Source organism: Castanea sativa, chromosome 1 (genome assembly GCF_040712315.1).
Source record: "Castanea sativa cultivar Marrone di Chiusa Pesio chromosome 1, ASM4071231v1".
NCBI lineage: Eukaryota > Viridiplantae > Streptophyta > Magnoliopsida > Fagales > Fagaceae > Castanea > Castanea sativa.
Window position 1 is genome coordinate 8,295,580 of NC_134013.1, and position 16,284 is coordinate 8,311,863.

At 36.5% G+C, this 16,284-nt stretch overlaps 1 protein-coding gene and 1 pseudogene across 2 annotated transcripts; both read right to left on the bottom strand.

Annotated features, from left to right (window-relative positions):
- On the bottom strand, positions 1-15,448 carry LOC142621676 (uncharacterized). Of its 2 annotated transcripts, none has more exons than XM_075795009.1 (16): positions 15,252-15,448; positions 14,282-14,496; positions 12,755-12,891; positions 12,569-12,679; positions 12,346-12,447; positions 11,646-11,754; positions 11,354-11,554; positions 10,935-11,103; positions 10,704-10,785; positions 10,522-10,612; positions 10,046-10,142; positions 6,793-6,886; positions 5,785-5,857; positions 2,777-2,950; positions 2,571-2,693; positions 1-772 (listed from the first exon to the last, which is right to left on the bottom strand). In XM_075795009.1, the coding sequence occupies exons 1-16, from the start codon at positions 15,262-15,264 to the stop codon at positions 611-613; spliced, it is 1,953 nt and encodes a 650-aa protein (XP_075651124.1). In that variant the 5' UTR covers positions 15,265-15,448; the 3' UTR covers positions 1-610. The 2 variants fall into 2 exon arrangements, with proteins under 2 accessions (XP_075651124.1, XP_075651123.1); XM_075795008.1 differs by having other exon boundaries at positions 10,522-10,615.
- On the bottom strand, positions 8,286-9,343 carry LOC142616077 (ethylene-responsive transcription factor ERF036-like; annotated as a pseudogene).
- Positions 15,449-16,284: the final 836 nt, after the last annotated feature.

The following is a 16,284-nucleotide window of genomic DNA, read 5'->3' on the forward strand; positions in this document are numbered from 1 at the left end:
TAATAGAACAGGGTCTTAAACTTCCAATAAAAAATATCAAGATTCAAGTGGTCCAGTAATTAAGGCAAGTCCAGACCAGGCCAAAAAGAGAGCCTAATCATTTACAAACTAGATTAAACCAGGGGCTGAAATTCCTGTACAATAAAAAGGCAATTTAAACTAGCACCTATACCAGTAAACAGCACTGAACAACCAGGGACATAACACAAGACCTAAGAAGTCAGCTCGTGGAGTCAAGGACATTGTATCATGCCAGACAACTAAGTGCTGAAATGAACCTTGGAAAAATCCATCACTGTCTCATACAAAATTACACTTGCCTATGTGCAACTAAACCCCTATGTGCATGTGCTAGTATGTGGGTTCACAGCGTCACTGTCGCACAAAGGTTCCCGAGCTTGTCTTCACTAATTTATCTAGGAAAGGGTAACAATGAATGTAGAAAACTACAATAAAAATCAGACAGTGAACTCAGTAAGAAACTGATATCTATATCTGTCCATGTTGAAGATCTAACTGCATATCTTCTAGTGTGTGATTCATGTGTCTTTTCCAAAAGAGAAATCTTTCATTTCTGCCAGATGTTGTGAAGTGTGCGTAAAGCTTTCTTTCATGACCGACATGTGTTGAAGATCTCACCCCGCATTACATCAACAGGCATGTGCTCAAGTGTGTAACGCTCAGGACCAAGGTATACCCCTGTCTTCTCCAAAAGAGCAAGACCTTCATCCCTACCATATCTTGAAGCATACAGCTTCAGGTACTCGATGTCCTAATAAAGCACCCAAAAAAAATATTAAACAAACATGCATACAAACTTTTGCAAACTAAAGATTAGAATAGTACTCAACACCACCCACAGCAAAAAAAATTGTTAAGACTCAAACTTAGAAACAAAAGGAAAATATTTGTGAAATGTTATGTATAATCAATGATTCAATGGTATAAGCAAGAAGGGATAAATTAATGAAATAGCATGAAGATAATGAAGAATATTTGAAGGAAAAACGAATGTCATTAAAAGTAGGAGCAACCATTGTGATTATGACAATTATCATAGATTAGAGCGTTCTCATCAGCTCTTTCAAAAAAAATGTCATTTTGACACACCAAAAGCCTACATTATTGTTTTACCACATCATTTTACAATATGTCATTTATCACATGTTCTATTCTTCAATTCTATATATTAAAATAATATATACAACATATTAAAATAATATTTAAAACTCATCAATTACAATCAACAGCCACCACATAGCTGCCAACAACCAACAGCCACCACCACACATCCACCACATCCTCCACAACCCAAAACACAATTCAAAACAAACCCATAGCTCACCAACACCAAATCGGAAGCCCCACCACCACCAACACCTCAACCACAAACCCCAACAAAATTGAGCTTTCGGCCATGGCCATGGGTTAAAGACAAGAACCAAAAAAAAAAAAAAAAAGAGGAAAAAATATATAGAACAGAGAGATGGCAAACCTCACCACCTCCACCACCGCTAACCTCAAAACCCATGTTCTTTCCCAATTGCCACACCGCCACTAACCACCAATCCAAACCATTCAAAGCCAACACAAGCCAACTGCAAACTCATCCACACCTAAACCCACCACAAAATCTAGCAACCCACACCCACGATCCACCCAAGGAGGGGAGGCACAGCAGCGATCTACTCAATTCCTCGGCCTCAAAACCACCGGCAACTCTGGCCTCCTCAAAGAGTCCGACTTTGGCTCCGACCTCGTCATCACCGTCATCATCACCGTCTAAACCCACCCATCAAACCACAGCCAAAAAAAAAAAAACATTGCTAGAGAGAGATCGGCGTGGAAGTGATCGTCAACGTCACATCGGCGTCGGCGTGGAAGAGCAGTGAGGGTGAGAGAAGAAAAGATGAGAGGTTGAGAGAGAGGAGAGGATTGGGGTTTGAGAAAAAAAGAGAGGAAGAGACTAACAGAGAGATCAAAGATGAGAGAGAAAAGGAATAAAAATATAATAAACACATATAGCATTTCTATCCATACTGTGCCAAAGTTGAGACGGTACTGCAGCATGTCTCAAAATTTTGATACATTTAACACACCTCATGATGCTTTGTTTTTGGTGTTTGGTGTGCCAAATGCCAAATATTTGGCATTTGGCACACCTAATGAGAATGCTCTTATTATGGGATCTTAAATATTGCTAGACATTTTCAAAGGGTTCAAAATTGTTAGATATATTATATTACTTCCACCTCAGATTCTTCTAAACAGTTGGAAGTTGTCAAATCAAAACAGTTCTTACAGCATAACCCCACCCCAACACCCCCCACACCAAAAAAAAAAAACAAATAGAGAGAACTCCTCTCTCCTAAAATAAGGGGGAAAAGAGAGGCATTTATTGATATTCAAAAGTTTTGAGGGTGACGGAAAGAATGGATTCAAAGTTTGGCCAGTGAGCAGTGGCTCAAGTGACACTTCCTGGGTGGAGGGCGAGGTCACAGGTCAAAACTCATTGGGGTGCATTAGTGCATGTGTAACTTACCAATAAAAAATGAAAAAGTTTGTCTCACCTGCAAACCACTGAGAATGCGTTCTAGTCTAACTGAAGCAACTGGTTCATGTGAAGAGGAGAACACTTCACCAGGGTAGAACAAAACTCCATCTCCAGGAGGAAGGCCACGCCTAAATCTAATCTGCTCAGAAGCATACATAATATTTCAGCACACATAGAAATAGTGTTTTTAAATGATAAACGACCATGAGGCCAGGCACATACCTCAGCGCTGGGAACCAATGCTTTCTCATAGCAGTTGGCACCCCAATATAAGAACCCCGTGCCACCTTCTTTCCATACCCGCCAAAAAACAGCACGGTGTTGTGTGCCTCGCATCCCAAGGTGCCAATTGGGATGGGGGTCAGATGGTCCCATGCACACATATGTCCACCACTCCTACATGTAAGACAAAGTTACCTCCTTTCAGCAAGTAATAGACTTAATGCTCTATAATAGGTATTATGCAATCCAAAACTTTAGAATGTTAAGTAGATTACAGCATATTCAGCTATTAGAAATAGAATACATCAGCATACAAGATAAAACATTTTCACCCCTAAATAAATAAATGAGAAAGCCACAAGTTTCAGATGCCAATATCGGAGAGCTCATAGTTAAACTTCACACTCATAAGGCATTATCCAAAGAAAGCTAGAAACTTGCTAACATTTTGATTACAAAAATGTAAACACCATTCAACATTCAAGAAGAGCTAGCTTTCAATGAGCAAGCAAACAAAGCACATTGTTCATTACAAAACTGCAAAGTAGAAGCAATGCACTTAAGATGACAATCTACAACCCCAGTGTGCAAAAGGAGCCTGAACTTTCCATCACTGACATTACATATATAATAGCCTAGCTGCATGGCAATATTTATGGTCAAATTTGTTCAAAAATGCATTAGCGGTCATCAACCAAAAAATACATAAATAGATGCAGATAACATGTACAAGATCAGTGATACATCTACTGGATCATGTCTATGGAAATATCCTGCCGGCAAGGTATTGTAGCAGTAAAACAAAAAAAATTGTCGGTGCTTCACTTTAACATGACAGGCTGAGGAGGTAAACTCTATGTCAAATGTGACATATAGCCAAAGCAACTTACCACACACATGCCATGCTTTCTAAGTAAGAGAGGATACTGTAACTATAATAAGGTTTGAGCTCGAGCCCATTACTCTCTGCTTAGAAAACTATCAAATCGTAACCCATACCACTTTTCTTTTGCCAGTGAAACTTTCATTCTTGCTTTTAGGTTCAGATTCAACTTGCACAAATTTATAGCTACAAACATTGTTTTGAGAAAAAAAAAGGTTACAATCAGCGTGCTACATCACAATTCCTCGATGTTATCAAGATGCAGATCCAACAACCCATGAGCAATTGTTTTACATAAGCAATAATTTATGGCAATGAATTTGCTTTGATAATTCTTGGGCACTTTTTTAACCAAGCATGAGAAAATATGAACTACAACCAACCAAGGATCTCAAGCACGACAGTAAAGAACGTAAGTAGAACCTTTATTGCAGGCCTTCTTTTAGGAGTAAATGCCAAATTTTATTACCATAAGGTGATTCTGAACATCCCACAAATAACACCACATCTAAACAAATGTGATGAAATTTCAATAATTGGTGAAAAAAGTTTATATTCAGGTCCTGTCTTCTTGTTTCCAAGCCAAACTCACAACAGTAAAGGCTATAAGAATTGTGTTCTAATACTCAAATGTGCGCTTAGTTTCATCCCCTTCAGTTTCTGCCTGACATCATGATGTAATATATGATATATTCATGTTTCCTTCTTACCAAAGAAAAAGATATTAAAAAAATCTTCCAGCTGCCACCTAAAAATCCATATCTTCAAGTGGATTTATTATAATTTTACGGAAATTAGCCATGTCTCAGAGCACACAATTTAAGTAGTCATGGTCATGATGTTCTCCCTACCTCGGATGGCATGTACAGACCACCTCTTAAAGTCTTATCTAAGGTAACTGAGCTACAACTGGCTGCTAAAACCACACAATTTCAACCATCACCTAAACTCAATTGGTACATCTTTGCATTGACTGCTGGTTGTTAGTTGTTAATTTAAACATGGAATTTAAGCTCCAAAGGCTTTATAATGCAGGAGCATAACCAAAAGTTATTTCAATATTTCATTTTAGATTTTCAATGGATAATTTCAGATTGTAACCCAGTTATTTGTTTAGTTTGGATTGGTATCTGAGTTTGGTTAGGATTCGTTGTTCATCATTATCCTTTGTTTACGATTATCAGATTAGTATTTAAAATTGTTTAGGATTATCAAATTAGTATTTGAAATTGTTTAGGATTTGTTTAGGAAAGTTCATCCTTATCTTTGTGATTCCTAGAACCTGCATATAAAGCTCTGGATGATTTCTTTTGTTTTCACACATTATGATTATTATTATTATTATTATTGAGATTATTTGCAAAGATTGCATTGTGTTTGTTTGGTGGTGAATCCAAACACCTTAGGTGGGAAGCCTAAGGTCTACGGTAGGGCTAATCTAGGTGTGAAGCCTAGGTTGTCCTACATCACTTTACCCTGGGTCAGTAATTCAACTCTTCATAGCTTTTACTAACTGAGCAGTCGGCATCTCCAGTAACCTGCTCATACCCACCAAGGCCATTAGGAACTACGTAGGCTTAGACATGCTTGCAAACTAAAACCCAGACACAGAAACACTTACCCCAAAGGAATATTTATATCTCTCAACAGAAAAATTGGAATAAGATTTCAGGACCAGAGAAATCTGGTTGTCATGTCTGACAAACCACCCCCATGGTTACTGGTAGTTATTATATTTATTATAATTTTAACTAGAAAAAAAAAATAAAACAAAAAAAGGGAAATTAACCATATAATCTAAGTGCTGGTTAGATCCTAACATGTCAAATCAACAGTGTCAGTGTGCATTAGTCAGTCCTGTAAATGCAACTAAATTTTTGGAAAAACTATAAACAGGAAAAGCTGCAAAGATGAAATGAGAAAACATATCTTTCTGGAATCTTGCAACTAAATTTTTGGAGAAACTATAAACAGGAAAAGCTGCAAAGATGAAATGAGAAAACATATCTTTCTGGAATCTTTTGTCATGAATGAAAAATAAATAAATGACCACATTATATGTAACATATTAAATTCAAGAAAAGTAAATTTCACAGCCAAGGGAACAGATCTAGTTGAACATTACTTCACCACTCTCTGTTTGTAGTTCACCAATAATATCCTTGACCAAATCCTCTCGATTGCCAAGCACCCACTCACTGCAATAAATAAAGTTTAAATCTTTTCAGGTGACAAAGTACCTTTGACTAATTGTCTGCTGTATCATATGATTTCAGTGATATGCACTCATATACCTATCAAAAAGAGTTGAGGGAGAACCCTCTTAATACTAAATGTAAGATATGAGTCATCAGAGAAAATGAAGTTCAACATGGCAGTTCTGCACACTTCATATATCAAGGCCAGTGGGTCTTTACCTTCAAATCTTTAACCACAAATGACCAGACCTAAGATCAAGTTTGATAACATGCATATGATAAGAGTGAAGACTGCTTGAGTTCTGAAGCAAACATAATGGTGATGTTTGAGAAAGATATTTAGTGAAAGGTGCTCGTCATGCAGGGTACAGTCAGTTCAAGCACAATGGCATAAAACAAGTCACCAGGATAGCCCAAACCCAATCTCAACCAGATATTCAATAATAATGAGCATGACATATTTTGGACTTCAAATTTAAGGTCATGACCACTTCCCAGAGACAAATTTGAAGTCATTGGGACTATAACATGAACTCAAGGCATACCATCCACTTAAAAATTTCATGACATAGGAAACACATACAGAGGGTCATGCACATCAAAATATTTTCCTATTCTGAGCAACTTTCTGCTTCGAAGTGAGATGAGCAACCCAATCCATTTAGTCAAGGCAAATAACCAATGTTAATAATGTATTTATTTAGATAAAATCATTGTTCCTAAAAACTCAGCTTGATACATGAACTGGAAACCATCATTCTTCCAGTATAAACTAGAATCATTTGCAAGTTACATGTGGATTACAAATTCATCTGCCAGTCCTCTCCTTGCTCAAACAAGCAGGCTTAATAAAGAAATTCAAGTACCAAAAAGTGCATATTCTAAAACTGAGTGAAAAAATCTTGGCATTTAGAAAGCCCAATTGAAAACAATACCTTGTACAATAAATTTGAGTATGAGGCCGCAGGAAGTTTGGAACTTTTACAAAAGCCTCAAAAGCAGTAGGTGCAAGAGGTGCATCACTTGGCCCTACAGAAAAGATAAAAAATAAGGTTAGAAATATATTAAAATGTAAACCGAGGTTCAAATTAACTGAGCACGTTGCATACACATAAAGTGTAAATCAAACAAGGATACCATACTAGCCCCTATATAACTCTATGATTATCACCCAACAGAGAAAATTAAGTCCCAACTGTAGGCTGACAGAGGAGATAACATTCTGATATATTAACAATATCAAACATGAATAGAGAAAATAAAGATAAATACTTTTTAATGAAAAAGAACCACACACCCATATGCATCATTAGTAAAAAAATTCAAAATAAATAAATTTCAGTAATAAAAATCATTCTCAAATAAGTTCCCAGAAAAACTACAAGCTATTATATTGCATTAGGGAGGAACTAGGTCACAGAATAAATCTTTTCACACTAAAACAACTCTGATTCAACATCTACAGAAAAATGCACATCAGCATGAACAATTTAGACAGCCTAAGTTTATAGTTCTGTTTACATGATGTTTCCCCCAAAAATTTAAAAGCTTGGCCTTGTGCATGGAATGACAAAACAAAGAAAGAACTCAAAAGTTCAATTCTAATTGCCACCAAAAGAAAACTTCTTGATCTTTAACTTCTACTCAGTCTGTTATTCATAAATTCTCATAGATAGGTGCCAAGGTACTTTTCCTTCTTAATGTAAATAGCAGACCTTGAACTATTCCTATTTTCATCTTTCTGGCCCACTTCTATATCTCATAAACCATTCTTCACTTAAATTTCTAACACTGGTAACTAGCTAATTTCTCAATTCCCCAGCGCAATCATTAAAATGATATTCACCTACAAATATTATATATAATCCCCCTCCAACTATCCTTAAACCTCATCTTCCTATATCAGAACTCTTAGATCCTCTAAGAGAGAGATCGTAGACCAGCGCTTTAACCCAAAGGGATGATCTACGGGTGTTTAGGAGGTAACCCTCATGTTGGGAAGCACGGACACGGAAAAATTGCCAACATACTGGTGTCTGTCGCGTATCCAACATGGACAAGTATCTGACACGGACACAAATGTGTCAAGCACGCGCTCAGGAAGAAAAATCATTTTTTAATTCGGTTGTTCTATTTTGAAGTTAAATGTTGTTTATTTGAACTCTTTTTATGGGTGTTTAGTTTATTTTAACTCTTTTGTTTGTACTTTAAACAATATTTATTGTCTTTAAATTAATTTTAGATATATTTCCAAACATTTCATTATTGTTACATACTTTTTAAATCCAAAATAAACATCAACTTATTTCAAATATAAAATATATATACCTAAAAATAAATATAATTAATTAATTAATTTTCATATCCTCGACGAATCATATCCTAGTTTTTCAAGAAATGTCGTGTCATCGTACTACACATCGTGTCCATATCCATGCTACATTGCCCTCATGTAACCGATCTTTTTGCACCTCCTTCCTCAACTATTGCAATGTTTGCATCATCTTTCCCTATATTTATACCTAATAAAATTAATAGGGATAATTATAGTAAACCCACCTGTGGTATAGCCATTTTCACTTTGCCTACCCGTGGTTCAATCATTTACACTTTGCCCACCTGAACTCCAATCCATTACCCATCCATTACCCACCTTTGTTAAAATCCGGGGTAAAAAAATATTTATCGTCACTTTTATGTCTCTCTCCTTTACAAACAAAAAATAACCAAAAAAAACTCAAATAAACAAGATCAGAGAGGGGGGGTTTTGTAGAGAAACAAGATGTGTATCGATGAAATGAGAGAGGCTGCATCCCACAATATAAAGCCTTGAAGCTACTCAGAATCATAGTCTCAATTATTTGATCCCTAAAATACCCACCGCATTCATCAATGCTGCTGCTTTGGCTGTGGCTGTGGTACCACGGTGGAGGCCTGGAGGGTACACCCATCCATCCACTGAGTCAATAAACACGAAATTGTTACTCGGCTTGTAACTTGTCCCTAGGCTTGGCAACTCTACTATCTCGCTCCTCTTCTCATTGATGACGTGGATGATGACGACGGCGATGACAATGACGACGACGACGACGACGACGACGACAACATTTTCGTTTTGGGAATGTCGAAGTTGACCATAGAAGCTGCTTTGGAAGCAGTGGCCTGGACATCTCTGGGCTAGTTGGAAGCGGGTCGGGGCAGTGACCCGGCTAGTTCGGGGAAGTTAAGGATGGCCGAGTTTCCCTTGATGCTCAGCGCTGCAACATCGTGGGCCCGGGCTGCCATTTCTGGGGTCGAGAATGTTCCAAGCCAGATCCGATTTTTCTTCCTGGTGATGGTGGGATCTAGGTTTGATTTTGGGTATGATTGTGTTGGTCTGGGTTTGATCTGGGTTTGTTGTGATTGGTTTCTTGATCTGGGTTTGATCTGAGTTGGTTTGTTTACTAGGTTTATGGGTATGATTTGCTGAGAATTTGGTGTTGATTGTGTTAGAATTTGGAGAAGAACATGAAGAATTCAAAGAACCAATTGTAAAATGAAGAACAAGTTGAAGAACATTAAGAAATGTTTTTTAATTATAAAATTTTAATTAAATTAGATTTAATGCTCTTCAACTTGTTTTAGATTAGATCATTTCCATTGTAAAGAAAACAAAACACCAGTGATGTTCATACCTTTCTAATGTTCATACCTTTTTTTTTGTAAAAATTGGAAACCTTAGTTTTTTGATTTGTTTTATGTTTGTTTTCGTCTAAAAATGTGTTTGTTTAACGGCAAATGGAGAGGTAGGTAACGGATTCTTAATAGAGCAAATCTCAAGTGGGCAAAGTGTAAATGATTGAACCACGGGTAGGCAAAGTGAAAACGGGCCTAACCACAGGTGGGTTTACTGTAATTATCCCAAATTAATATTATCATCTGCCATTTATGAAGTGTCATAACACCATGAGTGCACACACACATGAGAAAAAAGAAGAGGGGGGGAACAAGAGAAAGGAAAAAAAATAAAATAAGGACTGTGGCACTCAGCTGGAAGATCTCCTTACTGAAAACAGAAGGCCATGAGATCATGAAAATCTCCAGAATCATACAAAAAAAGCTGTGAAGAAAGAACAGAAGAGAGAAACAAACAACTAACATGAAAGCCAAAAAAATGAGTAATTAAAACAGAAGGAAGGGAATTCATACCACAGTAGTAAGTAGTTAAAACACGTGCATCAGGAGCATAAGCATGAATCTCACTAGCCATTTTGCGAATGGAATCATATTGTTCCAAGTTTAGCGGCTGTCAAAAATTAATGCATGCACATCAGCTCATCAAGCAAATCATAGAGAAAGGCATTGCTTCAGGAACCATCATAATTATTGAGATTAAGCAATAACACAAGTCAAAGCAATACAAAAAGAAAAAAATGATAGTATTTCATTGTGCATTCTGTCAAAGTGCAATGGAAGTGTGAAAATAATCTCTACACCACTGTTTTGTAAATCCATTTTTTTAATTGAACAGCTGTAGAGTGAAAACAAATAACCCGTTAGAGACGTGTCATCTAAGGAATTGTTTATCTTTTGGTCAAAAATAAAAATTAAACCAAGGCATGTGCTCTCATTATCATAACAACCAACAGTACCCTTTTGCTGTCATTTTGCAACAGTGGTCGTACCTCATCCCACAAGTAAAAATAAGCCTTCTTCCAGTGATTCTTTGTCCTCAATATCTCGATTTCTTTCTGCAAGTAATCCTTCGCTGCGTCACTTCTGTTGCATATGAACAAGTGGGTGGAAACTCATCAGTTTTCATCGAAAATATACTGACAGAAGCGAACATGGACAACTGACTGTATACCCGAAGACAGCTTTACTATATGGTACGGCATATGCCGCTAGTTGCGGGTCTGAAAAATATTCATCTGATTTTGGATGGTCGGCTAGAATAACAAAAACGAAAATTACAAAAGATTCAGCACATCTATTTTCTAAAACTATTCTGATTACAACAAAGACAGGACAGGTTTTGCATAAGAAATACTGTTAATAATGACTTAAGGGAATTTTTTGCCTTGATTCAGTAAATTACCTGGATATGGGCAGGTGTATGTCAAGACACGCATACTATCACCCCATCTGCAAAAATATGGGCTGATTCTAAATTGCAGAAGCCATTTGAAATGTTGGTCCAATGCCTCATACCACTCTTGAGTCCCATGTTCAACACCAAAACGATCCTCAATTACAGTATCAGATATCTAAAATATAGCTAAAGGACACAAGCAAACACTTCAACTAAATCTTTTGTCTTCATAAAGACATGTCCATTATTTACAAGCTTCTAATGGACTAGTGTCTTATTTTGGCTTGAACTCTGCCTTGTATATAACTTGACTGATTGGTTTGCTTAGAGCTCCATTATTAACTGGACTTGTGTGTGACTTGAATACAATGCGTAACAAGCAAAGTTTAATTTCCCAAATACTTAATTTAAAACATATAGGATACACCAAACACTGCAGGAAGAGATGGAGTAACAGGCAGAATGAAGTCCCAAACTGTCAAATGTAACTTCACACGTACTGAAAGGTTTGAAATAGCATCTTCATCCATTATATCAACTGGCCCATTATCTGAAAAGAATTCAGAAAAGGATGGAGACAGAAGAACTCTTCTTAAAGATGTACTGGCAGATTTCACTCTTTCTACCTAAAAAACAAATGCTCATATGAACAGCTTATATATTGCCAAGATGAACAGAAAAATTAAATTATATGCAAAAATAGATTCAGAAACCCACCACTTCTTCCAGTGGTTTTCCATCAATGGGCTCCACAATGTCAAGACAGCTCCTAAGTTCACTGTAAAGTTGATGCTTCTCAGCTTTGCCCATGTATTGTGATGGAGATCTGCAAAAGTCAGAATAGATAACGCAGATAACTTCATGTCCATATTTTGAAAACAAAAATCACCCATGTGGTATACTCTGAAAAAATGAAGCTACCGTGTGCTTTATTTTGTGACACTCACTCCCCTGTGGTTTGCTCTACGAGGCATTTCTGCTAAATTAAAAGAAATTTGATGCAATGGAATATGTTAACATGACCTACTGAGAAAGAATTTAAGAAAAATATCATTCCTATACTCACATTTTCGGTTTTCTATCTATCTTTCTTTTTCAATCCTCATTTGTGTTTGTGGCTGTTCACAAGGCATAAGCTTTAGAGTAGAATTGTTTTAATTCTTTCCAAATAGGTGATGTTGGCACTTGCCACATCATCAAATTCCATTGAAGTTAGCAGAAATGCCTCATAGAGCAAACCACAGGGGAAGTGGGTGTCACAAAATAAAACACATGGTAGCTCTATATTTTAAGGGCATACAACAGGGATGGTCTTTGTAATTTGCCCTATTTTAATAGGATCCTAATCAACCATATGAAACAAATGCAAAAGTTGTCAACATAATAGAAGTAATTAGGTTAAGAAAAATATACTCACTCTGCATCTGTCTTTACAGCAGTAATGATGACCTCCCCCTCATATTGACCTGGGGCTTGCATGCTTGGAACGTCAATGGAAACCCATACTGCGGTGGTCTCTCTGCAGCAGGGCGAAAAGCAAAAAAACTCAGTTTGGACATCATTAGCCTTACAGCAGTTGTATTTTTTTATATTAAAAACAAAAATAAAAAGCGCCATAAAATAATTAGTGTGGTCAGTACCCTGGAAGTAGGTTTAATTGACCGACTGGAAGATCAAGGGGCACAAGAGCATCTGGAACACCTAATATGGGCACAACATGCCGCAACCTTACTGATTGTCCAACAACCAACCTGCCACAGCCAACATCAGCTGATTACGAAGGGGATATAGCTATACCCAGTAGAATGTGTATTAAAGAAACTAACCGGTCACCAGATGTTGAACATAAGTCACTACACTGAACCTGCACAACCCCTGCCACACCTGAACCACCCCAAGAAACTTTTGGACGTAGAGCAACTTGAACACTTTCTCTCTCATTTCTAGCTGCCAGGAGATTTATCTTCAAGATAAACCAAATTTTAGAAGCAAGTCACTATGTTAACAGAATAAGTGTTTGACTTAAGCTTACCAACGCGACAAGACAGGATAAAACTAAAGAAAGAAAAATTCAATTCTACACATGAAAGAAATAAAAAAATAATCTAGAATCACTAACAAGAAAGGGGATCAAATATGCCCAAAATAGTTAAAATTTTCTAGAGTCACAGGCCCCTTAACACTCTGCAGCATCCCCAACCAAAAAAAAAGTTACCAGTTGCAGTCAAGATTGTGAACCAAATCTTTTTTTCAATTTTTTTTATAGGTAAATATTTATTTTATTGCAAAGAGACTTCTCCATTTACAAGGGACACAGAGGATTGAATTCAAATTTATGCGCACAAAAATGAAAACAAATCCAAAATGTCAATGATACTTTGTCTGCCTGATGCCAGACAAAAAAGCCTATATTAAAGTCTCCACCTCTGGTCTCTACTCCCATCCGATTCCCAATGCATGTGGCGAATGCTGATTGAAGCCTCCGAATGGCGGTTGTAGTGTGTAGTGCCGCTTTTTTTATCATTTGGGATGTGATGGGGAGAGAAGAGAAATCTATCCTGTAGATTTTATAAATCAGAAATGACACAGCAAACTATCGTCCAACAGGGGAGGAATTAAATGTCAAAACTCCGCCTCCTTTTTTTTGTTTTTGACAATCTGGATAATACTTCAACAATTCAGTAGTAATAATATCATGTTTTATATCTTATTGAAAAGAAAATGGTGTAGTATATCGAACGCAAGGTTCATGCTAAAAATAGAATGAAAATGCTATTCAGTAGAACACAATGTTTGTTGAAAGCACCGGGAATCAACCTCTCCAAAAAAAAAAAATTGGGGATAAGGCTACCTACCAATCACCTCTCCTTGGCCCCACAAAAGAAGTAATTTCATGACAAAAGCAAGAAATTCTATGCATTATTTTGGGCAAACCAACAAGAATAAATGTGAGCATATTGATTAAGGTATATTACATAAGCAATTCCTCGTTACACGCATACGTCTAGGAGCGTAAAGGACCCACATTCATTTTGCACAAGATTGTTATACAACAATGGGCCACAGCCCACCTATGCATGATCTCAAGAGAACTAATAAGAATGCATATGTATGTACATTAACTAATCTACATTACCTGAATAGTTAATAATCAATATATACAAGTGTGTGCCTCTTAGGATGTAAAGGGCTCTACATAAACTCAAACATGCATCTTATGCCCGGTCACAGAAAAACTGGTGTATGCATGTTAACAGAAAATTAGAACTCTAGATCCCCTACCATGAAATGTAGCACATAATGAACGGTTTCAAGCATTAAGCACTGGTGAGAAATAACATAATCATGCTTACAGGCTCCAAATGTCTGGGCATTTCTTGCGGTCCAACATTCATTGTGCTTGGCATGAACCACACATGCACTAAATCTGCGGTCTGAACCTCTGTGGGGTCAATTGATCCCTTTAGTGGATTCGACCCATGTAAACCACCATCATCGCTCCATCCATAGGCCGTTCCTCCTCCAGCAACACCCTCGACTGGTGGCACTACAATATCCTGAGAATTCTCTGCCAGGTGCATCAACATTTGTCGAAAAAACTCAATTAATTCCATTATTTACATTCTCAATAAAGGCAAAGACAACATAAAAAATATATATATATATATATAAAAAATAAAAAAAGATACCACCAAAAGATTGATCTCATATTCCAAAACTCATTTTGATTTCCTAGATAACAAAATAACCGAACATGACAACAATTCAAATGAATAAGACTGAACTCAATTTAAGTCCACGAATTTGCTTCCCTTGGCACATTCACATCTAATATATCAAATCAAATCCAACGCTATTTACAATAATCCGAAATCGAATCAAACTCATGGAAACCCCAATATCACTTAAAAACAAAATACTAATGCATTGCCCATCATGTAACACATTATTTTCACCATATTAGCCTCCAAAACCACCATAAAACCCCAATCAAACTATCATCAAAACTCTAAAACACACAATTACAATAACAAATTAGCCCTAGACTCATTGAAGCTTCAACAAATAAAATCAAAATCAGAGGCAAACGAATCCGTTTCAGTTGCATAGAAAAATATTATAGTAACTGAAACAAAAAGAAAAGAACTCAGAATCTAACCACTCAGAAGGATTGAAATGTTCATTTTCAAACGAAACAAACACGTTTTAGATAACTGTACGATTATCAAAGAACCGCCACACAACAACAACAACAACAACAACAACAAAAAGGCAACGTTGATAAAAGGGAATAAGAAAGAAAAAACAAGAGCTGAGACTAACCGGTGCTATCCATTTGGGTGCGGTGGATGTGATTTTTTTTTTTAATTTATAAATTTAAATATGAGTCGGTGACTGTGATTAGAGAGAGATCGTGAGGAATGGTTTGGAGCTCGGTGTCTGAGGTTATGGAAAAGTGTGGGAGAGATATTATGATAGTGGCTATTCTTCTCTTGTGAGTGGAGAGAAACTGTGTTGCCAATTATAGGATGGGAAGTCCGAACCTATATATATGAAGTTCACTCCTTAATGTTTCATTTCGTTTGACAACGACTAGCTATTTTTTAGATATATATAATAAAAATATATATAAAAATACTTTTTAAAAACTGAATAAACACAGTAAGTATCTTATTTTCCGTTTTCGCTCACACATGACACAGTTGGTTCTGTCACACATGAAACAACAATATTGCGACAACGTTTGGCTCGCACTAGTGGACAAGAAAAGTGTGTGTGTGTGTATATATATATATATATAATATATTTTTTATAATTGGATATTTGAGAAAGATTAAATATTTAAATGGTGGATATTTCTGTTGAATGGAACTATAATTCTTAATTTAGTTACAAAACTATTTTATTTTTGATAAAAGTTACAAGACTTTTGAAAACATTTATGAGACAGTTTTATGTTATCCAGGTTTGCCTTATGTCTACTAGTGCTTTGAATATAATATGAACGCTAATACGTGTTTAGAAATGACCATGTGTTAGTGCCGTCTGATTGCATGGGAAGGGTCAGATCAAAGGGGTCCCATTTTGTCTTTTAGGAGAGCAAAAAGTGTGGCAGATCAAGTTCAAGATAAGTTGGGAAGCATTTTATCATTCCTGATAAGGTGGCTCCAACACCAATAAAATAGAAATGAAATATAAATGGGGAAGACAATTGTAAGAGTGCTAAATGAAATAGAAGACAGTTGTTTTGATTATGATGTTCAAATATGTAATCCACATCATGGTTTTGTTGGGTGAGATCGCGTATTTGTGATTTAAGGTGCGTTTAGATACTATTTATTTTGTTAAAAACTGA